This window comes from Acinonyx jubatus, chromosome B1, assembly GCF_027475565.1.
Source record: "Acinonyx jubatus isolate Ajub_Pintada_27869175 chromosome B1, VMU_Ajub_asm_v1.0, whole genome shotgun sequence".
Classification (NCBI taxonomy): domain Eukaryota; kingdom Metazoa; phylum Chordata; class Mammalia; order Carnivora; family Felidae; genus Acinonyx; species Acinonyx jubatus.
In genome coordinates this window covers 149,995,121-150,021,321 of record NC_069382.1, presented here as the reverse complement: position 1 = coordinate 150,021,321, position 26,201 = coordinate 149,995,121, and the positions used below count along the sequence as shown (strand labels likewise).

General features: G+C 32.8%; 1 protein-coding gene and 1 pseudogene across 3 annotated transcripts in view; one reads left to right on the top strand and one right to left on the bottom strand.

The window, feature by feature from the left end:
- TECRL (trans-2,3-enoyl-CoA reductase like) overlaps nucleotides 1-26,201 on the bottom strand; it is a 122,829-nt gene that overhangs the window by 41,875 nt on the left and 54,753 nt on the right. For 2 of the 3 annotated variants that reach the window (XM_053217293.1, XM_015083459.3), the window contains exons 4-8: nucleotides 21,359-21,462; nucleotides 11,638-11,753; nucleotides 7,593-7,698; nucleotides 6,133-6,205; nucleotides 1,698-1,741 (exon numbers count right to left, since the gene is read on the bottom strand). In XM_053217293.1, coding sequence (XP_053073268.1) covers nucleotides 1,698-1,741; nucleotides 6,133-6,205; nucleotides 7,593-7,698; nucleotides 11,638-11,753; nucleotides 21,359-21,462 — 443 coding nt within the window. The remainder of the gene's footprint in view (nucleotides 1-1,697; nucleotides 1,742-6,132; nucleotides 6,206-7,592; nucleotides 7,699-11,637; nucleotides 11,754-21,358; nucleotides 21,463-26,201) is intronic. The other variant, XM_053217292.1, reaches the window with a different exon arrangement.
- LOC106985291 (exosome complex component RRP43-like) lies at nucleotides 11,822-20,021 on the top strand (annotated as a pseudogene).

The following is a 26,201-nucleotide window of genomic DNA, read 5'->3' as shown; positions in this document are numbered from 1 at the left end:
GAGTGGCTGTCAGTTAAGCGTCCAACTTTGGCTCAGGTCATTATCTCAGGTTTGTGAGGTCAAGCCCTGCATTGGGTTCTTTGACGTTAGCACAGAACCCACTTCAGATAATCTGTCCCCCTTTTTCCCTCCTCTTACCCCCCACTCTCTCTCTCTCAAAAATAAATAAATATTAAAAAAAGAAATTATAAATAAATAGTTTTTGTTATTCACTCAAGAAAGTAGTATTTCTACTATGTGCAAGACCAGGTGTTAAAAATATTAAAGCATGACCTGCCCCCACCACAGCCAACAAGTAGAGAACCTTATTATCTAAACTATTAATTAAAATACACACACACACACACGCGCACACACACACACACACACACCCAGGTTTACATGAGACCTTTTAACAAAGTGTGGTGTGTCATTTGTGCCTTGTATGAATGTGGGAGTGTAAGTTGTCTAATACAAACTTCACAAAGGATGTAGACTTATATATGAATCAAGGGAATTTATCAATACATCAGGGACAGGAATCATGAGAGTTAATCTATCAAGGACAGGAATGAGGAAGAACATGAACAAAGAATAAAAGTATGGGTTATATGGTGGAATTATATGGTATACGAAGTAAAATATGTGTCTCATAAAATAATGCATTACAGAAAAACTAAATAATCTTTTGTGCTCAGATGGATGTGTACCCAATCCAAACAATGCATTATGTAAAGTTAAACAGATTTATCTAAATAACTGGATTGAAAACAATTAGAAAAGGTCTGTAATTCATTCAAAAAAGCAGATTTTGTTTTCATTCAGAATTAGTTAATTAACAATTATGCCAAAGTGTTTTTTTTTATTTTTTTAATTTTATTCTTATTTTTTTAACACTTTTAATGCTTATATATTTTGGAGAGAGAGAGAGACCAAGAGCGAGTGGGGCAGGGGCAAAGAGAGAGACACATAGAATCCGAAGCGGGCTCCGACTCTGAGCTGTCAGCACAGAGCCTGCCATGGAGCTGAAACTCACAAACTGCAAGATCATGACCTGAGTGGAAGTCAGAAGCTTAATGGACTGAGCCACCCAGGCACCCCACCAAAGTGTTTTTTAAATGTTCATCTTTTAGATTCGTAAAACTTTTGGCTGTTAGGGGTTTATAAGTGTGCAGACAATAGGAAGAACTACTAAGTTTGATTTTTTTTCAAAGTTTACTATACTTCAAAAATTTTAATCATTCTTTACAGTTAAGTAGAACATTTTGATTAAAATATTTAGAGATTTGGGGTGCCTGGGAGGTTCAGTCAGTTAAGCGCCTGACTCTTGACTTCCGCTCTGGTCAGGATCTCACGACTGGTGGGATCATGCTCCATGTCAGGCTTTGCGCTGACAGCATGGAGCCTGCTTGGGAATCTGTCTCTCTCTCTGTCCTTCCTCACTTGGGCACAAGTTTGCACATATGTGAGCGCTTTCTCTCTCTCTTGTAAAAGTAAATAAATAAACTTAAAAGATTTAGAGAACTAAAAAAAAAAGATTTAGAGAGCTAATGGCTTGATTTTGGGAAGTTGTTTGACCTACTTCACTTAATAGCATTAATTACATAATATAATAAGATATCATATTTTGTACATGGCAAATCCTCAAATATTTGTTTTGCATTTTTAATAACACTTCAATTAGAGCATGAATAGTAAAAAATATAAATAATACATACCAAAAAATTGATAGCAGATATTGTGACTTGCCGGTTTCCAAATGCTAGAAAGTAGGAAAAGAAGATGTAATGCATGCATTCACATTTTGGATTGTCTTGCTATAAACATAATTGAAGCAGTGTTTATTGGATATTACTATCCTCTAATCCAAAGTACTATGCTGTATATAATTGACTTTTTGGGGTAATACAGTTGAAGTTTAAAAGAATGAAATATTTTTGCTTTCCATATGAACTTTTCTTCTAGTTACCTAATGATATTTAGAATACAAATGGAATCTACTTTTAATTGGTATTATAAAATTCTTTGAAGGCAGATTTAATTTCTCATTTGTCACTTTAAAAGCACATCATTGATGTATGTGTGTTTCTGTGCCAGTACCATACTGTCTTGATGACTACAGCTTTGTAATCTAGCTTAAAATCTGGAATCATGATGTCTCCAGTTTGGTTTTCATTTTCAGGATTGTTTTAGCTATTCAGAGTCTTTGTGGTTCCATACAGATTTTAGGATTGTTTGTTCTAGTTTGTTCTGTGAAAAATGTTGGTGGTATCTTGATAGGAATTTCATTAAATGTGCAGATTGCTTTAGGTAGTATAGGCATTTTAAAAATATTTGTTCTTCTAATCCATGAGCATGGAATGTTTTTCCATTTCTTTGTGTCCTCTTCAAAATCTTTTGTAAGTATTCTATGGTTTTCAGAGTACAGATCTTTTACCCTTTTAGTCAGAATGTATTATGCCAAGCGAAGTAAGTCAATCAAAGAAAAACAAATGTCATATGATTTCACTCATATGTGGAATTTAAGAAACAAAACAGATCAACATATAATAAGGGGGAAGAGAAGAAAGGGAAACAAACTACAAGGAACTCAATGATAGAGAACAAACTGAGGGTTGACAGAGGGAGGTGGGTGGGAGATGGGCTAGATGGTTAAAGGGTATTAAAAAGGGCACTTGTGATGAGCACTGGGTATTGTGTGTAAGTGATGAATTACTGAATTTTACTTTTCAAACCAGTATTGCACTGTATATTAACTAAAATTTAAATGAAAAGAAAAGGAAAATGATTCCTTTATAAATAAATAAATACATACATATCATACGGCCTAATATATGATTGCATTTGATCATATGTCTTGTTTTTTAATGTTTAACAACAAAAAGAGACATGCTAATAATAATTTTTTTCATTGATGTTTTAGAATAGGTAATATTTTAAGTATTTTATATTTATCATCTAGAAACAAATATATGAGGTAAGATTTAATGTTCTCATCTTAAAGAAAAATACAGATTATATCAGTTCCCAAATCATATATGAGTAATTAATAAATTAGAATTTAAGATAGTATCTTAAAGTCACCTTTCTGATGGCAGAAAAGTTGTAATATAAAAAAGTACTAAAAATAAAATTTTCTGATAAGCTCATCAGCTGTATTAATAGTTGCATTTTTTCTAGATTTATGTGAGGGTGTGTACATATAAATTGTATTTATGTAAACACATTTACAAATAAAAAATATAATGTCTCATTTTAAATCTTGCATATTTTATAAGGATATATTTAAAGACTTTTCCAATACTATTAAGCATTCATTGTAAAAGCTATGACAGCATATGCATTATAATGTGTAATATGGCTAGCTCTAAACATTAAATATTATCTAATTGCTGCATAATTAGTGCAACTTTAATTTTATGTATGATAAGTAATACAACTTCAAACATCTTTCTTTGTAAGACATTTATAGAAGTTCTATTTCCATGGGCTAGAAATTTGAAAGTATAATATAGTCAAAAGTTATGTAAGTATTTATGTATGAATATATATATATGTGTATATTCATATATAAAACATGTATAATTATTGGAGATTTTGTTTTTATAAAGTACATGTATCTAATTATGAAATAAAATACATTAATGGAGAAAATTTGGGAAATAGATAAAAGTACAAAGAGAAATAAAATGCATAAAAATCCCATTATCCATTGTAAATCTATTAAAATTCAGATTTTCCCTTGTAAATATACATATTTTCTTTATACTTTTTATAGTATGTGATAAAACATTCTTATAATCAATTATTCTTTAATATGTCCTTGCCATATAACTAAGCACATTTACCATATAATTAAACATTCTTCTATAGCTAAATCAAAATATTTTTTTATTTGTACCTACTATTAGACAAAACTTTATTCATTCAACAATACTTATTAAGAATTTATATGATAGGCACTATACTATGTACTTGTGATAAATCAATTAAACTTAAGCCAAAAGCAACTCTTATCTTAATAAAAATTATTGTCTGACAAGGAAACAAATAATAATCACAAGATAACAAATGGAAGCTTGCAATCCTGGTAAGTGTTACTAAGAAAGACCTATATAGTATTTAATGTAAGAGCTAAAATGAAGGATTTATTTTAATCGAGGAGATCAGGAAGGACTGAGTACATGTTTGCACTCTGATTTAGAAAATGAATAGATACTAACATACACAAGAGAGGGGTTCAGAACATGTCATGTATCAGGACAGTGAAGATATACCTTGTTTTCATTTTTTAATGAGAATAAATAACTGTATGATTAAAACAGGTACTGGGACAGAGAGTATAATTTTTAAATATTTTAAATGTTTATTTCCAGTAAGCAAACTTACAGATGGTATAACTTGAAACAAACTTTCCAGAAAAAAATCTAGCCATCATTAAAATTTTCTGTAATATTTTTATAATTTTTATAATATTTCACATTTAGAATTTTTACAAAGGCCATTTTTCCTTGCTAGCTGCTGATACTAAACATATGTATTGAATTTTCTGAACATATGCATACAGTTTGCAGTTAATGGAATATGCCTGCCATTGGGCAGTTTTTAATTATGACAGTTTTTTTCCTATTTACTTTTAAGTATTTTTGAGAAGTAAGAAAAATGACCTCCTTAGTGGTATATGTGTCAGAAATACATAATAATATGTTGTGTTTTATTTAATGTGTGTAAATGTACAGATGCTATTAATTTTATGCAGTCAAATTTGTTGAGAATAGGGCTTCTCTTGATATTCTCAAGGTATTCTCATGATATTCTCATGAAAATATTCTCATGATATTCACTTTCCAGCTGGGATCAGCATTATAGGGCTATATATATGTTCACGGAATTTGATTCCTACTTACACCTTATGCATTTGAGAGTCTTGAGCCAGTAAAATTAAACTTTCAGGGTCTCATTTTCCTAATTTATAATAGGGACTATTAACACATCATAATGTTTCTTAATGGCATTTTTACATTTCTTGACAAGCATTTCCTTTTCAATAAATACTTTACATATGTTAATACCAATCAGCCTCTATTTTTATCACATATGTGAATGTAACATTTTTCAGAGCCTCCTCTTCTTAAATATACTATGGAGCAAAAGTATCTATCTGTTAATGTTCTAAAGTTAGTAGGTAAATATTCTGATAACATACCTTTAAGTATCGGAGTTATAAGATGTTAGGAAATTTCTTTCTTCAATATTCATAGTCGCTAGTATTTAGAAGAATTAAAGTTTTGAACATTGCAATGATACACTCTTAGCAAGCTCGACTAGATTTCTTGATCCTAACAAAGATTCTGTGTTGGTACTTCAAGTATATATTAAGACAGTTTAACTGATTTTGTAAAATCTAAAATGAAGCTTGAATACTCTATTCATTTCTATTTATTTCAAACTTTAAAAACACCAGAAATAGATCACAAAAAATAATTATCAATTAAATTTGAAACCTCAGCCCTTTCTCACTAGAACCCCGTGTGTGCCTTGTGAGCTGCAGTAAAAGCTGAGGAGAGAAAAGTTCAGAGTAAATAAAAGAAATGGAATTCTTTGTTCGGTACAGCTATTTCCCTCCAGTTTTAGGAACTGAGAATTTAGGTTTGGTCCATTGTGCTTTCCACCAAATTGCTTCAGCTGAGTCAATGGCCAGGATATTTTATAAAGTTATAAATAGAAAATAGTATGTTAAAGAAACAAATTGCTTCTTACTGAATTATATTTAATATTTTAACTACATATTTATATTAATTGTTTATTTTTTAAATCCTGATAGTGGATTTCATGTGATTGTGTGATGATACAGAATTTTTCTTTTTAATCTTCACCCTTTCATTTTTACTATCTGTCACTTTGGAGATTTACAACCAACTCATATATTTGTTAGAGTTCCTATGGAAAGAAAATAAACCAATGTCAAAATGGTCTTTAAGTATACATAAAAATTTAATGGAGCATTATACAGAAGCAACTTAAAATTCACATTTTTTTCATTATTTGCTTATTTTTTAAGTGTACCATGTTCCATAGCTTCTGTGTAGTTTAGTAGAGAGTCTTGATGTTGGCAATTTAGTATGGATTTAATTAGAAAGAAATCATACATACATGGTGGTGTATACTGTGGGTGATTAATATAGTAGGCAATCCAAGAAGTAAATCCCCAATAAAAGGCACAGCCCTGCAAATAAAACATAATAAAAGTTAGAGAATACGTATATATACATATATATATATACACATATATATATGTATATATATATGTGTATATATATATATATAAAATCTATCATATCATTTGAAATCATCCCATATATTTATATGCCAAACTGCAGCTTTTTTTAATATGAAAAATGGTATAAATGTTCTAAGCCAGATAAATGAAACACTTCCTCTCCCAATGAAGTAGCATTTTACAAGTAACTATTTGATACCACTAAGGAAATGCATTACTTTGCTCAATCCTTATTAATATAAATGGAATTTAGGATATAAGACAAACGTAACAATATATTTTAAAAATATCTTTCAAGAGTGGTTTTGTCATATCAAGTATTATATATATGAATGAAAGCATAAAATAATAATGTATTACATAAAATATATTAATATTCATTTTCCATCAGTAAATGAATAAAATAATGAGTTATTTAATCATTAGTAAAACCTGTCTTGATAGAATATAAAGGGAAATGTCCTAGTTTTAAAAGTCCTAGGCTATAATACTGATCTTGTACTGTACAGTACTTGTACTGTCCTAGGCTATAATACTGATCTTGTACTGTACAGTATCTTGTGCTTCTATTCTTCTGCAGAATAGAAGCAGCTAGTCTAAATGAGTTTTGAGGTTTCTAAGAGTTTTAGGGTTTATTGTTTTAATACAATGACAACAATAGAATAGCTTGTTGAAATTTTTACAAAACAGGTATTCGCCAAAAAAAAACACCCCAGGAAATCATCAATAAGGAAATACTTCCTATTGAAAGTCAATATTAAATTGGAATTAGTACTGGAAAATTGAATTGCAGTATGTTATATCATGTACATTTCCACTTTAATATTTCATAAAACTTCCCATTTTCTTGACAGCTCTTTGATGGGATGGTTATTAACTCCTGCATTCACCATTTTTGGAAGAGCAAAGACACTGTCATCACACTGACAACTGTCATCAATACAGAATGTAGTTTCATCATTTCAAATATAGGTCACACAGACCTATATTTACACAAAGGTTCATATATGACATCCCTCCTCTTCAAGTGGCACTTAAAGAGTCTGAATTCAATGCTAAGTACTTCCAAAATCAAATGTGCCTGAGCATATGTGGCCTGTAACATAAAGGACATGGCAAATCTTTTATGTAGGGTCATTGGTTGAGGGCAGCTCCAGTGAAAAAGGTCATGGAGGAAGTGGCATTTCAGGAGCAGAGGTTTATGATGTGCTGATACAGTTGAACGGAAGAATCTAAGCATAAGGGAAATAAAGATGATTGCATTATTTTACGGATGACCCAATACACAAAATTTCTCAATAGTAATTAAAATGACAAAACATATCAATCCCACCTTTATCAAATTTTTCAAAGGTGTATGTCCTGCAGAAACTTTATGGACAAATAAGGTTTCCAAAAGATAGCGGATATAGTGTATACAATGACAGAAGCAAGCCACACTAGAAAGAAGATAAAAAATGAACATTAAATTCACTTCCAAAGGTCTGGCTTGCCTTCTGTATAAGACGTTTTATTATTTATTTTTATTTAGTTTGCTACAATATTTATTAGGAAATGTTTCTACTAATCAAACACTAATGTTTATTTCAATATTGTTATGCTAGAAAATTTCTAAATTTATTTCACAATAAAAGTACTATTACAACACTCTCTATAAGTTTACTTCTGATGACACTCAAAATATTTTATAATACCAGTCGTAAGCTATATGCTCACACCTACCCCAAGAATACATAAAACTATAGATGGACTCATATCAAAATGCCTCAAGAATGAAGCAGAAAATGTACACTTTTGTTCTAGTATGGTTGACATACAATGTTATATTAATTTCAGGTGTATAACATGGTGATTTAACAAGTTTATGCATTATGCTATGCTCACCACAAATATAGCTGTCATCTATCATCATACAATGCTATTACAATATCATTGACTATATTCTTTATACTGTGCCTATTACTCCTGTGACATGTTTATTCTGTAACTGGAAGCCTGTGTCTCCCTCTCTACTTAACCCATTTTGCCCCCCCCCCCTGCTTTCTCCCCTTCCCCTCTGCCACTTGCTACTACATGGATAGACCTAGGCTATTATGCTAAGTGAAATAAGTCAGATTGGGAAAAACAAATACCACATGATTTCACTCTGTGGAATCTTAAAAAAATAAATAAATGAAAACAAAAACACAACAAAACAAATGAATAAACAAACACACAAAAAGCAGAATCAGACCTGTAAATACAGAGAACAAACTAATGGGTTTCAGAGGGGAAAATTTACAAGTTTTAAAAATATCCAAAACCTACTTAGACTTCATTTGACATTTATAATATTCAGAATAACTTTTTCATTGTTTGGCTTTCCTTCAACAAGAACCACACATTGAAAAAGTTTGAACTTCATTTTTTATGGAGTCAGGACAGCTTTTTTGTTTTGTTTAGTTGGTTTTATGTTTGGTTTTTGCCTACCTAACAAATTGTAATGTCTTGTTTATCTCTTTGAGTATTTGTTTTGTTGCTGTTGTTCTAAGTTAACATCTCTCTTGCCATTTATAAAACTATTATTTTTTTTTTAATTTTTTTTTAACGTTTATTTATTTTTGAGACAGAGAGAGACAGAGTATGAACGGGGGAGGGTCAGAGAGAGGGAGACACAGAATCCGAAACAGGCTCCAGGCTCTGAGCTGTCAGCACAGAGCCCGACGCGGGGCTTGCACTCACTGACTGTGAGATCATGACCTGAGCTGAAGTCGGCCGCTTAACCGACTGAGCCACCCAGGCACCCCTAAAACTATTATTTTAAAAGTAAATGTCAGATGTGATTTACAGAAATATATATTCTTGCTTATGCTTAAAATATATTTCCATTAAAATCTGTACTGCATTTGTTAAAATCATAAATTTCAAAAACTGACTTCTATTCAAGATAATCAGTATGGATCAAGAATTGCATACTTAAGCCAATAAAGTTTGAACATAAAGATCATGTCATTTACTCTATGTAAAATCAAACATTAAGTCTCCCCCGGGAGTTTATTTTAACAAAATAAATTAATGATTTCTGGTTAATGATATCAGTGACTTTAGGGAAAACAAACACAAATCAACCTGGTTAAATCCCAGGGAATTTATTATTATTCATTAATTCATAAAAATGTAAGTTTGCATCTATCAGGAGAGGGGCATGTTCTATGTGCGTATATCTATGAATAACAGACGAATTCTGTGAGAAGTGAGAAAACAAGTGTGGATATCTGGGGGCAGAGCTTTCTAGACAGTAAGAAAAACAAAAGTGAAGTTCTAATTTAGGAAGATGTCTTATGAGCTTAAAGGATTGATGAGGGAATCAGCATCTTTCCTACCTTGTTGGTTCTTTGTTAGGAGTATTTCTATAAATCCTTGAGTGAGAAAATTTTCCATTTTATAAGAAAGCATAATATGAGGTTATGCCCAGCTATGTAGCAGATCACTAAATAAGAAATTTTAGTTCAAGCCATGGTTAAATTAGTTCACTTATTTTTCTGCTCCTACAAAGCACCAAATTTCTTTGTACCACAAATAATTTCCACATGAAGATTTTCTAGTTAAAATCTGACTCATCCTTCCAGAAAACAAAGAAAATGGTTGATATGCCACTTTCTTAGAAAAGCCAGCTCAGAACTCCCATCCAAGTTAGGTTCTTCTCTTTTATAATCTAAAAGTGCCCAATGTAAAATAAATATGTTTGTAATTGGTTCATCCTTCTAATCATTCAAAACACTTTTACTGAGTACTTCTTGTAAACCAGGTCATGTTAAACAGTGAAGATAAACTGAACATGAAAGTAGACCCATCATAGAACTTTGTAGAGGGAAAGATACAAACAAGTGATTATGTGAACATATAATTTTAAAGTAATAAATTGCATAAAGGAAGAACATTTCAGTAGCATGCTTGTCATACAAAGAATAGGAATGGCCACCCAGAGTAAGAAATACTGAACTTTTTTTGAAGTTTAAATAAGAAAGAAGAAATAAGTAATTGGGATGGGAGAAGAGGGATAGCATGTGTAAATGTCCTTGTGAGAAACGGAACATGGTAGGTATCAGGACAAGAAAGACCAGTGTGGCTGTGGCACAGAAATCAAGGGTAAGGGAAAGCTTGATTTGAGATGAGAAAGTCAGAAGTGAAATCACTCTCTATCTTCTAGTATTCCTATGACCTAAATTTTGCTTATTTTTTTTAAGTTGATTTATTTTGAGACAGAGAGAGAGGAAGGGAGAGAGAGAGAAAGGGAGAGCATGTGTGAGTTGGGCAAGAACAGAGAGAGGGAGAGAAAGGATCCCAAGCAGGCTTCACGCTGTCAGAGCAGAGCCCCAGGTGGTGCTCAATCTCACAAACTGTGAGATCATGACCTGAACCAAAATTACGAGTCAGATGCTCAAATGACCGAGCCACCCAGGCTCCCCTGAATTTAAGCTTTCCTTAAATTTTGTTCCTTATTTCACTTAGAGTTTAGTCATTAAATCAGGTTCTTTTTTTTTTCTTAACAAATTGCTAACACTACATCTCAGTTTAGCATCTTGGATAATTATTCTTTCTCTTTAATTTGGTAGTAAGCTGAGAGAAATACAGAGACAGAGAGACAGAGAGACAAAGATTATTTTCACAGTATGTTATATATTCTGCTTTGGTAACTGCCCTCATCCATTTGTGTACCTTATTTTTACTTTTCACTTTAAAGTAAAATTTAATTTTGGATTTGACCAACTAAAGTTAACTTATAAAACTTTTTTGGGGGGAGTGCCTGGGTGGCTTAGTTAAGTGTCCGACTTGGCTCAGGTCATGATCTCACAGTCCGTGGGTTTGAGCCCCCGTGTTGGGCTCTGTGCTGACAGCTCATGGCCTGGAGCCTGCTTCAGATTGTGTCTCCCCCTCTGTCTGCCCCTCCCCCACTCGGGTTCTGTCTTTCTCTCAAAATAATAAGCGAATATTAAAAAAAAAGTAAACCTATTTTTTCCTATTTAAGTGTCATTGTTTCTTTCCTACAAATTTTGCCCATATTTTTAGAGAAGTATGTGTTTTATTATATTTTATTTACTATTACATCTTCAGCCCTATGTATGACCTCTCAACTTTATAATCTTAACCTTTTTGTGATATTTTTAAATGTCCAGATTTCTCCTACTGTGATCATTATGAACTTATATTACTTCCACTTTAAGGTATATTTAATAGTTCTTTGTATATAAATTTGCAAGTTGGTGTGTATACATTATTTAAAGTTACTTAAAATATATTTCTATAACTGTCATCCTCTTTGAGCTTATAAACAACCTTAATATCTGTGTGCTAGTTTTATCTCCTCCTAACCTATAGATATGATACGTATTACTTACTGTACCACTGGGTGGCGCAATCTTCTAGAGCTCTCTTTCATGTCATATATGTATGGGATCCTCAAATAAAAGAGGAGATATATCAGCAAAGGTCCTGTGTATTCAGCCAAAAATACCTGAAAGAAGGTGATATAAATAAAAAATAATAGAATGTTATTAAGATTTCCATGTAAACATAATAAGCATGTCCACCGGCAGCCTACTGAATGAACTGGTAAATTGGATAGGTAGCATTATTATTTAAAATGTATTAGACTGTGTGCTAACAAAATTAACAAGAAGTCTTCCTTGGAAGAACTAGTCAAGACTTAAGGAAAGAACAATTATCAATGGTGAATTTAAAATAAAAATATTGGGGCACCTGGGTGGCTCAGTCGGTTGGGTGTCCGACTTCGGCTCAGGTCATGATCTCACAGCTCGTGGGTTCGAGCCCCATGTTGGGATCTGTGCTGACAGCTCAGAGCCTGGAGCCCGCTTCAGATTCTATGTCTCCCTCTCTTCTCTGCCCCTCTCCTGCTCACATTCTGTCTCTCTCTCTCTTTCTCTCAAAAATAAATAAACATTAAAAAAAATAATAAAATAAAAATGTTGAATTTAATGTAATGATTTCTTCACAAAGGAGTTTTTATTTAACTAATCAAACCATTATAAACCTATTTCTTTGTGTCTCCTCAGTCCCATATACATTCCATCTTCTATGTAAACTGTCTCTGTTGCTGAATGGAATTGGCTACAGTATCTATCTTTTTTTTTTTTTTTTTAATCTTTATATGGCTGTGTCATCTTGAATTCAATTGATTTGACACTGATTCAAATAGAAATAATTTAGTTCTCTCTTTTGGAAATTTTAGACCTTGATTCTAATGAGTCTAAGTAGGTAGTTAAAAGGATTCTTCTGAATTCTGAAACTGAGAGTCAACCATGTATGTGGAGAGAGATATCTGATCTATGGAGAAATAATCATAAGATTTGGAAAGATAAGTGGAAACAAGGCTGTTTGATTGCAGCTGACTATTTTTCTGATAGTTTTCTAAATCTTATAACTGTCCATTATTTGGTTTTGTTTTGATGCTAAAACAAGATTAAAGTCACTCTGGAATTTCAGAGAGAAAAAGGAAAATAATTTACCTCTGAGTGTTCAGAGGTAAGAGAAAGGATGCAAACATGACAATGATAAATTCAACTGCCATTACTGCTTTGCTTTGTCTTTGCCAATTTTCATCATTTTCTAAGAAAGAAAATGTAAAGCTGCACATGTTTTACTCAAATATACAGGTGTGCACATTGATTAAAAATTATGTTGTTATCTCTTGTGAGAATTTTATGTAACTGCATCTTTATAATATGATATATGTTCATAATTATATAGAACTATATATACATATATATATAAATATTTAAATATGTATAAATATTTATATATGTAGGTTTGTTTAGATTTTTTTTTCATTTAACAGTATTTATCATCTCATTAGCCAAAAAAGACTTTTATATGAGGGTAACATGCAACATCTGACAAATTCAGTATCAAGCAAACCCTTTACTGATGGACTATATTAATTTATGGCATACAACATGCCTGATTATTCAAATGTAAAGAAAAAAATGTTTACCACTTTTGAATGTCTGATAATAGAGTCTGGTTAATATTCCAGAATAATTAGAATAATTGTTCTATTAAAATATTCAAAATATTTATTTCAATGCCATCTGATCTAGTCAGGTCAATTTTGAGCAAGTCTTCCAGTAATATATCAGTAATGAAAAATGTTATGAACAATAGTTAACCTTGATCATATGCCACTCTTTATTAAGTTAATAAAAATGCTATCACAAATATGAAGTTTCTTTGAATCAGGAAATTAAACTACAGTTTTATCTCCATCATACCCTAAAATAAATCAGGAGAATCTGCTAGCTTACAGTAATATGTTCTAAGACGCCCAATATTTTATCACAAATATTGTGCACCTGAAACATGGGGGTTAAAATAGTACCAAAGTATGAAGGCTGTACCCTGACCTGAAAGCATTAGAGAATGATAAGAATAATTTTTGGACAATGCATTTTTAAAAAAAAGTCTATTTGGGTGCAAGTAGAAAAAAAAAGGAAGAGAGGTGTTTTATTAAACCTAGAAAGTAATAAAAAAGTAGTTTCAGAATAAATAAAGAGCCAGATAGAGAAAAATAATAATTAGACACACTTCTGAAAAAGGATTTTTTCTTCTCCTACTAAACAAGAACAAATTCAAAACCAAAGCCAAAGAAACAAATAAATGTGCTGCTTATAAGGCCGAGCAAATCAGATGAATTTACAAAGACTAGGAAGTCCACTATAAACCAAAATTTAGTGGAAATTATATATTCAAAATAAGCAGATATCTTTTTTTTTTTACTTTGAAGACACACACACATGCATGCACGCACACACACACACACACTACTTTTAAATTCCAACTTGTTTCCAATATCATTTTCTTGCTTTTGCTTTATAGAATGTTTATTCACTGTATTGAACTAATGTATGGCTCAAAATGTAAAATTCAATGATACTAGGAAAGCTAGGTAATTGAGATTTGTTTTTGGAACTTATGTGGAATATTCAACTTGGGATATGTCTAAATTGAAAAAGGAGGAAGACAATAAGCTGTTTTAGAAATATAAATTGAAACACACAGCTGCAATTGTTGCAAATTGATTAGAATCTTTGTGCTTAGATTATGCTTAATGCATTTCATTCTCTCTTGAAAAAAAAACTTTTTAGTCCTATTATAATTAGGATACTGTGGACTTCATATCTTTTTTTAAAATTTCAGTTGAGGGGCGCCTGGGTGGCTCAGTCGGTTAAGAGGCCAACTTCGGCTCAGGTCGTGATCTCGCTGTCCGGAAGTTCCAGGCCCGCGTCGGGCTCTGTGCTGACAGCTCAGAGCCTGGAGCCTGTTTTGGATTCTGTGTCTCCCTCTCTCTGACCCTCCCCCGTTCATGCTCTGTCTCTCTCTGTCTCACAAATAAATAAAAAAAAAAATTCAGTTGACAGTTGAAAACAAAATAAATTGCACATTTCATAGTTGTTGAAAATTACTGACAAAATAAAGTAGTGTTTACCTTAACCTTCTAATTATGGGAGAGCTATTAAAATTATGAGAGCATTTCCCAATAGTAATATCACTTTTTACTGAATGAGAAGTATTGAAGCTAATATAATACTTAAAGAAGTTTTTCTCTTAATTTAACCATTATATGAATAATATGTAATGGAGAGTTTTATTCTAGGTTATTCAAATACACACTGTAATGAGATCAGCAAGATAAATTGATCAAAATATTTTTCAGTGTTCAAAGAGCTACTGAGTCATTGAAGAATTAGAAAGCCAAGATATTTTAATCAGGACTCTGGAATAGTGATTGATTCTAGGATGTGAGGATATGTCTTTTTGTTTTGTTTTGTTTTTAAATGTTTATTTTTGAGAGAGAGAGAGAGAGAGAGGGAGAGAGAGGGAGGGGGAGAGAGGGGGAGACAGAGAATCTGAAGCAGGCTCCAGCCTCTGAGCTGGCAGCACAGAGCCCTATGAGGGGTTTGAACCCATGAGCAATGAGATCACAACCTGAGCCGAAGTCAGCCGCTTAACCGACTGAACCATCCAGGAGCCCTTAGGATATGAAGTCTGATAGCACCCTGGAAAGAAGACTAAATTTTTTGAGGGTGCCGGAGAATGGAAGGACAAAAATTGTTGGTTGGCATTTTTCAAAGACAGAGAGCTAGCCTTATAAAATCTCCAGGTTTTGGGTTGAGACCTAGAAGAGTTACACCCTAGGAACAATGATGAAGCAGGAGTAGATCTGTCTTTATAGGTGCTAGAGCTCAGCCTGAGATCATTTCAATCATCAATTGGATTAAGATGACCTAGACCAAATAACGTCATTAGTCCTTCTGCAGGAAAATAAGTCACTTTGAAAAGAAGTTAATATCATTCTATGCCTCAAGTTATCTTTAGAAGTTTTTCATACACATTTTTCTGCACTAGGTCAGAAATGTAAGGGTGTAACAGGAGTAAAGACATGTAATCAGGGGCGCCTGGGTGGCTCAGTCAGTAAAGCATCTGACTTCAGCTCAGGTCATGATCTCACGGTCCGGGAGTTCGAGCCCTGCGTTGGGCTCTGGGCTGATGGCTCAGAGCCTGGAGCCTGCTTCCAATTCTGCGTCTCCCTCTCTCTCTGCCCCTCCCCCGTTCATGCTCTGTCTCTCTCTGTCTCAAAAATAAATAAACGTTAAAAAAAATTTAATAAAAAAAATGTAATCAAATCCAAAGAAGCAGCAGATTCGAAACAGATAAACTGAATATCCACATAACAGAATTATCAGACACATACATTTAAAAAATGATCTTTGTATGTTCAAAGAAATAAAAACCAAAGTTGAGAATTTTAGCAGATAGTTGAAACCTCTGAGAAGAAAAATATGGAAATGGGTGTGTGTCCCAGGAGAATACAAAGAGAATAATGGAAAACCAACTGTTAAAGAGATTATGATAATTTTCAAATGAAATATTTATACAAAACAGAAGACTCGGGTTACACTCTAAACCCAAAGCAGGATAAACAGAAACAATCATAACCGTATCATTTTCCGACAGTGATAATCAAACAAAAGACAAATTTCATATGAGCCAGAGAAAAGGCACATTAATTTCAGAAGACTGTAGTGGACTTTTAGAAACAAGGGAGTCAAATATCAAAATAATGAAATTTTGTGAAATGAAGACAAATATAACTGCCAATATGGAATTATATTTTCCCGTAAAAAGTATTTTCCAGAATAAATGTTAAATGAATATATTTAGAATGAATATGATAGAACTAGAATAAATTACTAAAGATATTCTTCAGGAAGAATGATAATGATCACAGTTATAAGAGCAGCATTAGAGGTACTAACTAAATTACAGTGAAACTGATAAATCTAAATAAATATTGGCCATATAAAATTATAGTAGTTGGGGTTTGCTTGGGTGGCTCAGTTGGTTAAGTGTCCAACTTTGGCTAAAGTCATGAACTCATGGTTTGGGAGTTCAAGCCTCCTGTTAGGCCCTATGCTGACAGCTAAGAACCTGGAGCCTGCTTCCGATTCTGTATCTCCCTCTCTCTCTGCTCCTCACCCCTTAGCACTCTGTTTCTCTCTCTCTGTCTCTCAAAAATAAATAAACATTAAAAATTTAAAAAATATTTATAGTTGTGGATTTTTACTTAAAAGTACCTAGAAAATTAAAATATATCACAACAATAGAAGATGAGTCAGGAAGAGCTCAAATATCATAAAGTCATTCAATTATCTATGAAATATCTTCACATCAGCAAACCTAAATTCGACAATGTATATGAGTGTTCAATATCTTAAAGATATACATTATAATCTCTTGGGTAACCAGTAGAGTTAGTAAAAAAGAAACCAAAATAACAGCGAGGCTAGTAGACAATAGAGTATGACAATTAATTCCAAATGGAGCAAGGAAGATAAAAACAAAACAAAAGGATTGTAGAACACATGAAGCAAATTGAAAGAAAATATTAAGTTTGGTGATAAAATTCAATATCTTTTATAATAAAAATAGACTATGATTAAAATGTAAAACATTAAACTATTATACCACTAGAAGAAAACATAGAAGAAAGCTCCCAGACCTAGGGCAAGACAAAGGGTTCTTTCCTATGACAGCAAAGACAAGATCTTTAAATCATTGACAACTTAAACTGCATTAAAATTGAAAACATTTTGCAAAGAAAAAGAAAATCTCATTAAGGGACTGAAAAGACAAACTAAAAACTGAAAATATTTGCAAGACACTTAGCAAAGGACTTTATCTAGAATATAAAAGATAATTTTGAAACTCAAAAGTATGTGCTAAATAAATGAAAACTTATGTTTATACACATACCTACACAAAGATAGATAACAGCTTTATTTGTAAGAGCAAAATATTGAAAGCACCCAAATGTCCATCAGTGGGTGAATAGATAAACAAACTACTACATTCATACAACCAAATACTACTCAAAATAAAAAAAAAAAACTGAGTATTGATATATGCAACAGATAGAATGGATCCCAAAGGCACTATACTTAGAGAAAATTAAACATCAATCTAACAAAAGAACCTGTTTAATTCTGTTTATAGCATTTGACACATGACAAACATATAGAAATGAAAAACAGGTCAGTAGTTGCTCCAGGTTAGGGAAAAGAGTGTGTAAACATAGAGGGATAATATGAGAGAGTTCCTTGTGGCAATGGAACAATTCTGTATCTGATTGTGGTTTTAGATACTTGAATCTTCCCAAGAGATAAATTACACAGAAGTATAGGCACAGACACGAATGAACATAAAAATGGTGACAAGTGAATCTGATATTTAGTTAATCGGATCTATATAATGAGGATTATTATATTAATCTTTTATCCTAAGTCTTTCAATAAGTTCAATGAGGCAAATATTTTCTCAATAATCTGTGACAGCACACTCTTACTTGATGAAAAATATTATTAAAATCTTAATTTTGACCTTGTAAAGAGACTGTTTCTAAAAAAAACAAAAAACAAAAACAAAACCCAACCCTATAATAATGCCTTTATTATAGGAGCACATTTTAATGTTTTATAAATGTGGAAGAATGTTAGGTGCAGTAAAATATTGCTTTTATTGTATAATTTACTTGATATAAAGTGGGTGTGATTGCAATGTAATGTGTATATTTTTAGCATTTAATAGGACTGACTCATTTGGAGCAAAAGATTATGTGAACCATAGGGTTGATTTAAAATATTCATCCTATTTCCAGAGTTCTCTTTGTCACCTAAATGACTTTCCCTTCAAATAAGCTATAATTTTCTAGTACAATTGTCCTAGAATTCCACCTTAGCACTTTCTCTGCTCAGTGCTTATCCAAATGATGCAGCTGGAATTTTTAATGAACTCACCATTAATGCCACTCGGCTTGACAAAACTTCTGTAGACAGAATTCCCTTTTCATCATAAATGTGGACAAAGACTATGAATATTTTAACCTTTGAAGATCAGAATCTGCTTGTCTAAAATCTCCTTTAGTAAAGGTCTGTTGATAACACATTTAAGTATTAAACCCTTTGCTTACATAATGCATGCATTAATAGGTTCTTTTATAAATATTATACTTCACAAGGATTCAGAATATCCTAAACAGTGTTTTTTACAACAAATTAGTACTCAAAGCTGAATCAACAAACTTTGGAAACTAAAGCAACTATTTAACCAATAACACTAAAATATAAATAATGATCTAAATTTAGGAATAATATATATTAAAGGAGAGATTGCTAGAAAAGCAAAAGATGTGACAATATTGTAAGTTAAAAATGCAAACTTGAATTTCTTTATTTGAGGATTAATAATAATGAATAAATTGTCCTGTGTTTGGAATAATTTTGAAAATTGAATGAGCACTGCCGTCCAGATGGAGGAGAACTTGGTGAATTCAGAACCACAAGTGTCAACATTGGTTCAATTAGTACTGCAGATGGTTCCACGTTAGTGAAGCTGGGAAATACTACACTAATTTGTGGAATTAAGGCAGAATTTGCAGCACCACCAACGGATGCCCCTGATAAAGGATATGTTGTTCCTAATGTGGATCTACCACGTCTGTGTTCCTCGAGATTGCGGTCGGGACCTCCTGAGCAAGAGGCCCAAGTGGCTAGCCAGTTCATTGCAGATGTCATTGAAACACAGATAATTCAGAAAGAAGACTTATGCATTTCTCCAGGAAAGCTTTCTTGGGTGCTGTACTGTGATATCATTTGCCTTGACTATGATGGGAACATCTTGGATGCCTGTACATTTGCTTTGTTAGCAGCTTTAAAAAAGTGTACAGCTACCAGAAGTTACTATAAATGAAGAAACTGCCTTAGCAGAAGTTAATTTAAAGAAGAAAAGTTATGTGAATATTAGAACTCATCCAGTTGCAACTTCTTTTGCTGTATTTGATGACACTCTGCTCATAGTTGACCCTACTGGAGAGAAGGAACATCTGGCAACTAGAACCTTAACAGTAGTAATGGATGAGGAAGGAAAAAACTATGTTGTCTTCACAAACCAGGTGGGAGTGGGCTGAATGGAGCTAAACTTCCAGACTGTATGAACCGAGTGGTTAGCAGACACAAAGAGGTAAAAAAGCTAATGGATGAAGTAATTAAGACTATGAAACCCAAATAAACAACCACCACATTTTGAAAACGTATTTGTAAAAACTGTATTTGTTACACTGTGCACAAACCTTTTATACTAAATAAATATCAAACTACATTCTTCTGGAAAAAAAAAAGAATGTTTAACTCTAAAGGGAAAACTAAAGCACTGCCGATGATAATGTTGAATGTTGATTGTTGATCATGGTAAAATATTAAAAAATATTAAAAATGCAGTCACATCACAAATATGGAATAGAGTGTAATCAGAAAACCTTTAAAATTCTAAAAAATATAAAATAATTGAATAGAAAAATAGAATGATTGTACTATTCTTTATATATCAGTATCAGAATTATTTATCAAATTAACTCTTTTACTGCCTCTGTCACTAAATATCCCTAGTATTTCCTCTTACTACTGAAGCTATTCCATCTATCTATTCCACTACTCATCAATAGTTCAATGCTTGTGAACTAGTGCTAAAGTATGTTCTCTGTTTCTTAGTCCTACATGTCTTTAAAATGTTTTTTTAGGGGCACCTGGGTGGCTCAGTTGGCTAAGTGTCTGACTTTGGCTGGGGTCATGATCTCGCTGTTTGCAAGTTTGAGCCCAGAGTCAGGCACTGTGCTGACAGCTTACTCAGAGCCTGGAGCCTGCTCCAGATTCTGTTTTCCTTTCTCTCTGCCCCTCCCCCACTCATACTCTGTCTCTCTCTGTCTCTCAAAAAATAAACAATTAAACATTTTTAAAATTTTTTTAATGTGTTTTTTTTTTTATTTTTGAGAGAGACAGAGACAGAGTGTGTGGAGAGGGGAGGGTCAGAGAGAGAGGGAGACACAGAATCTGAAGCAGGCTCGAGGCTCTGAGCTGTCAGCACAGAGCCTGATGTGGGAATAGAACCCACGAGTGTAAAATCATGACTTGAGCCGAACAAAGTCGTATGCTCAACTGACTGAGCCAACCAGGCACTCCAGTCCTACATGTCTTTTAATGTAGTTTTCATTCTTATAATGCCATTGGATTCAGCTGCCACCACTTTGAAAGCTCCTCCTTCAAGGAGAACCAAAAGTATGCCACAATCTCCTAACTCAAAGATGTCTCATTACTTCATTCTGATTTTCCAAAATGTCTTCCCCTTGCCTTAGAACATTTTTTATTGAATATCCTATCTCCTCTCTTTCCAATATCAAAAGTCTTCATATCCCCAGGTTCCTAGAAGGAAGAGCCAAAGAAACACCATTTAACTAACAGCATAGAGGAAGCAGAAATAGGGCCATCAGTCCTAGGGTAGACTGACACTTAAAAAAAGAATTTGCCGTCGTTTTTCCAATCAAGTTTTCCATTGCTCTAATTCTTGTGTAAAATTTTGGCCACTAATTCTAGTAAGCATGGAAAACTTAATATACTATTCAGTATAGTATTTAGTTTCATTATGAATTTATTTAATAACAATTGTCCTATCAAAATGTGGGACATGCATATTGTATTTTAAACTGATACTTACTGTAGTCCAACTGACCTGTTGACCTAGGTCTGTAAAATAGAGAGTGACAATGGAGGAAGTTGCAATGCTTTGAATGGTTATGTAGTCCTTCAAAAAGGGCCCACCTTAAATAATAAGGAAATAGTAATTTAATACAATTTCAAGGTATAGTCATTTAAAAAAACACATTTTTTAATGTGAAACATGTAAAAGCAAAGCATAAATTATACATAGAAATTTCAATGTATTATGCATATATAAAGTAAAATAAAATGTGAACAAACCCATTTTATAAGCGATATCAGCAATTTTTCAAATGTTCAGTGGTTTCCCACCTCTACCTAAACAAAGTTCAGACCACCATCTGCCACTATCCTGTTGTGTTCTGAGAAACTGTAATATTAGATAGTATCATAATTAAATCTAATACAAGGTATTTTTATAGTGTAATTTAGGTATCAGTAGACGTAGATGTCAACTGTTCTCTACATGCTTTTATTATATGATAAATTAGTTAGGGTGAATACATTTTACTGGTCATCTCAAAGCACTAGTGGAGTGACATGATATGTTTTAGAAGATCTCTATGGATGCTGTGTGGAAACCAGGAGGAAGGGGAAGCAAGATTACTTAGGAGGAATTCAAATTCATCAAGCAGGGGACTTTTTTTTAATCTTTATTTTTGAGAGAGAGAGAGAAGGAGAGAGAGAGAGAGAGAGAGAGAGAGAATGAGTGGGGGAGGGGCAGAGAGAGAGGGAGACACAGAATCTGAAGCAGCCTCCAGGCTCTGAGCTGTCAACACAGAATCCAATGCGGAGCTTGAACCCATGAACTGCAAGATCATGACCTGAGCCAAAGTCGGATGCTTAATTGACTGAGCCACCCAGGTGCCCCATGCAGGGGACTTTTTGGATTAAGATGGCACTGGTAGAAATGTTAAAAATGCATCAATTTTAGATCTGTTTTGAACATAGAGCAGGTTCAACTTGAGAGGAGAGTATATCAGTGAAATAAAGACAGCTCTTAGATTTTGGCCTGAGCATTTAGGTGCATTATAATTTGGGGGTAGAAATTAAGATTTAAGTTAGGGCATGTTAAGTGTGTGATATTTATTAGACATTCAAGTAGGAGCTGTCAAATAAGCAGTTGGATAAGTATGTCTGTAGATATTTGAAAGTCATTAACATTTAAAGCCACGCTGCTTGATGAGATTATTTATGTATTCAGTTTGGAAAAAGAGTGGAAACTAAGACAGGTTTCTAGCACTCCAGGCTTTCAAAGTAATAAGAGAAACATACAGCAAAGATTACTTGGAGTTTCTCATGAAATAGGAGGAAAATAAACAGAACTGATGTCTTAGAAGACATGTAAAGGAAATGTTCCCTTCTTAATAATAAACACTAGATAAGTCTGGCATGTGTGTACTAAAAGATATATACAAAGATATTCTTATTAGAATTATTTATAATTGCAAAACAATTGTAAAGACTTAAATGTTCATAAAAAGATAATGGTAAATATAATTTATTTTATTCAAAGATGTACTATACAGAAAATACACTAGAGCTAGACTAATCTCATAAGTATAATGCAATTATTATTGCCATTGTTGTTGTTTTGTTCATACTATTCTTTATGCTAATCTATTTGTGATTTATATTATCCTCAGTCATGGAAAAGTGTTATTTCATTCTCTTTTTTGCAAGACACATTGAATGTTAGTTTATGACTATTTTAGATTATTTTCAGAATCCAATACATTGATTTGTAATTACAGGTATCTTAAAGTAAGATAAAGTATATAATTGATATATACTAATTTTGAATATTGTATTTGATAAATCCAATATGAATACAATAGGCTATCATTCCCTTGATCAGGTTATGTTATGTGGCTTCATAAGAGAGATTATTCAAGTGAGTCTGAGTTAATCATGTATTATTTAAATCTGCATGAATAGATAAGAGAAAGGAATTCAGGTTCAAAGTACTAGAGTACTAGGAATAAAGTACTAGAAAGATTTCTGGAATGAAGATGGAGAGGGCCACATGGCAAGAATGCAAATAGTCTCTAGGAACTGAAATGGCCTATAGGATGTGACAACTAGCCAGGAAATAGGAACCTCTGTCATACAACCACAAAACAACGTGAATTCTTCAAACAAGAATGAAGACGGAAATAGAATTTTCTAGAAGTCTTGAGATGAGAATTCAGCTCAACCAATACCTTGATCAGCTTTGTGATATTCTGAGCAGAGAAGCCAGCCATACTGTATCTTCAAGCTAATAAATGAGTGTTAATTTTAATTTGTTACACAGCAGTAGGAATTTAATGCAACATAGATCAAGGTAAAGACTGATATAAAAATGGTCAATAATATCTTGACAATCATGTATGACAACAAGAAATGTTAATTGGAACAAAAGAATATGATAGCCTTGTAACACCAAAAAAAATGCTGAAAACATCTTTACAACATACATCTATGTATTGTCACCTTTGAGGAAAGGATTCATTTCTACTCCTGTATCACTTGATGACTTCAAGGAACAGAGCATTGGCATATTTTTTATTATTTTTATTTTTTATTGGCATATTTTTAAAATGTTGTCCCATCAATATGACATTTGAATAGAAGGAATCGAGAAAATCCAGGAATATCATTAATAATGCCACTCAGACTCAGTAATCCAGGAACTTTGCCCCTGGCCTTCTATGTCTATGTATGTTTTCCAAAGGGAGAGGAATATGTAGGGCCAAGAAAATATGCCTAAAACAGGAGCTGATGCTGTCTGTATCATGTTTCAGCATATATCATGCTTCAGCCACTTAAGGCCCCTGAATTTCCTGCCCAAATTAATTTAAACAAATCATCTTTCTTGGGCATTTCTTCCCAAAGTGGACCAGAATCTAGGGTATGTACCTAGGGGTTTTTCAAAGCTGTTGTATAAAGGGTGTGAATGATTGGAGCCAGCAATGGGAAGGACAGGGCTAACTCTTCACCTCTCTATTGTAGAAATCCTATAATTTTAAGGCTTGGAAATTTAACTCTGTGCTTCCAGAACATTATTAAGTATATTAATCAAGGTAAGAAGAGAGAACACATTTTAGTTACCAATTTGTATGACAGATTTATTACAGAAATCAGAGTTCTTTACCATTCCCATATCTGCACCATTTGCAATATGAGTTTTAGTATCTCTTATTAAGACTTGGTGTCCATTTCCCCACTTCCTTGAATATAGGTTAGCCTAGTCACTCACTTTAGCTAACAGAATGTAGGGCAAAGATCATGTGACACTTCCAAGCCTGGGCCTAAACAGTCCTTGAGTTCTTGTATTCATTTGTTTGTACCCCTGATTCCACCATGAGAACAAGCTCATAATATTCCACTGAAGCCTGAGAAACCACATAGAGTAGAGAGGATTTGATTGGCTGAAGTTATGACCAACCTAGACCAGACAGTCACCAAGAACATACCAGCTGACGACAGCTGATTGAGTGAACCTACACAAGTAAGGCCAAGTCCAGCTCAGCTCAGCACAACCCCCAAGCTAAATAAATATTTGCTCTTTTGCCCACAAAAAGCAATGTTTATTATTTTCTTTAGTTTTTATGGTGTCTTTTGTGTGATGAAACTGTAAAAGACTAAATTTACATGATGTCATTGCTCACAGTACAAGTATTCTGACAAATATATTCTAGCAGGAAATATAGGTAAATATTGAGGACCTGCTTTGTTTCAGTGTTAAGTTTTATTTCCTTAATACTAATAGCTATAACATCAATCAGCTATAACTGATTGATAAAGCATCTACCATATGCCAACCATGATAGTGCTTTATAAACATAATCTTATTCAACACTTATAAAACAAAAACCAAACCATGAGTTTGGTTCTTTATTAGCTCCCTTTTACAAAAGAAAAGATCCTATAGATAGTTAAGTAAAAGGTTTAAAATTCTGCATTACTTCAAACAACTTATTTCTACCATATCTTGCTTAGCCTGCTAAATTAATTGACTCTTTTTTTTTCAAATATGACATCATACTTTTATTCAAGGACACTTAATGGCTATATTTCATTTAGATTATACCCTGTAAATGTATGTGAGGAGAAATCAAGTAAATACATGTGAGGAGAAAGTAAAAAGTCACATTCACCAGGAAGGTTGAACTAACAGAAATTCCAATTCCTTATAGTGTTCTTCAAACTGAGTTATATTTTACATTGATGCCTGTGGCATTCTAGAGTCATCATTATATACTAGTCAAGTTCAGAAAACAATATCACTATATAATTTTACATTACTTAGCATCTATGTGTTGAACTACATTTATATGCTCGGCATATATTAGGCTCTGCAGAGGCAAAAATAAACAAGATAATGAGTCTTCTCTTTTAGACTCTAGGAATTTGTCTTGGACATTTGAGCTTGGAAGAATTTGGGACCATCAGGAAAGTGTGACTTCCAAGAATACCATGTATTCCTATGTTTTCAGCATAGAGGTTTCAAAGAAAGGTGTAATGTCTAAGGAACAATGAAAGCAAATACGACAGCTTAGATCCAAAGAAATCATCATTTGTCCTTGAGTAATGGTAATATAAGAGAAAAGATGGCCTGAATATTAGCAAAAGTACAAGGAAGAAAAAAAGGAGGCTGTTCATTACAGTGTAAAATAATTATAGATTGAAATTCCTTAATAGATGTGTATTGTAGATTTACTATAATTGACTTCAAGTAAGTATTTTCTAAAACTTATAACAGCTCTTATTGAACAAGTCCAAATTTAAGATCAAGTTGATGTAATGTTAATTACAATGATTCTTAAGAGAGCTAATTAAGTGTATCTATAAATTTT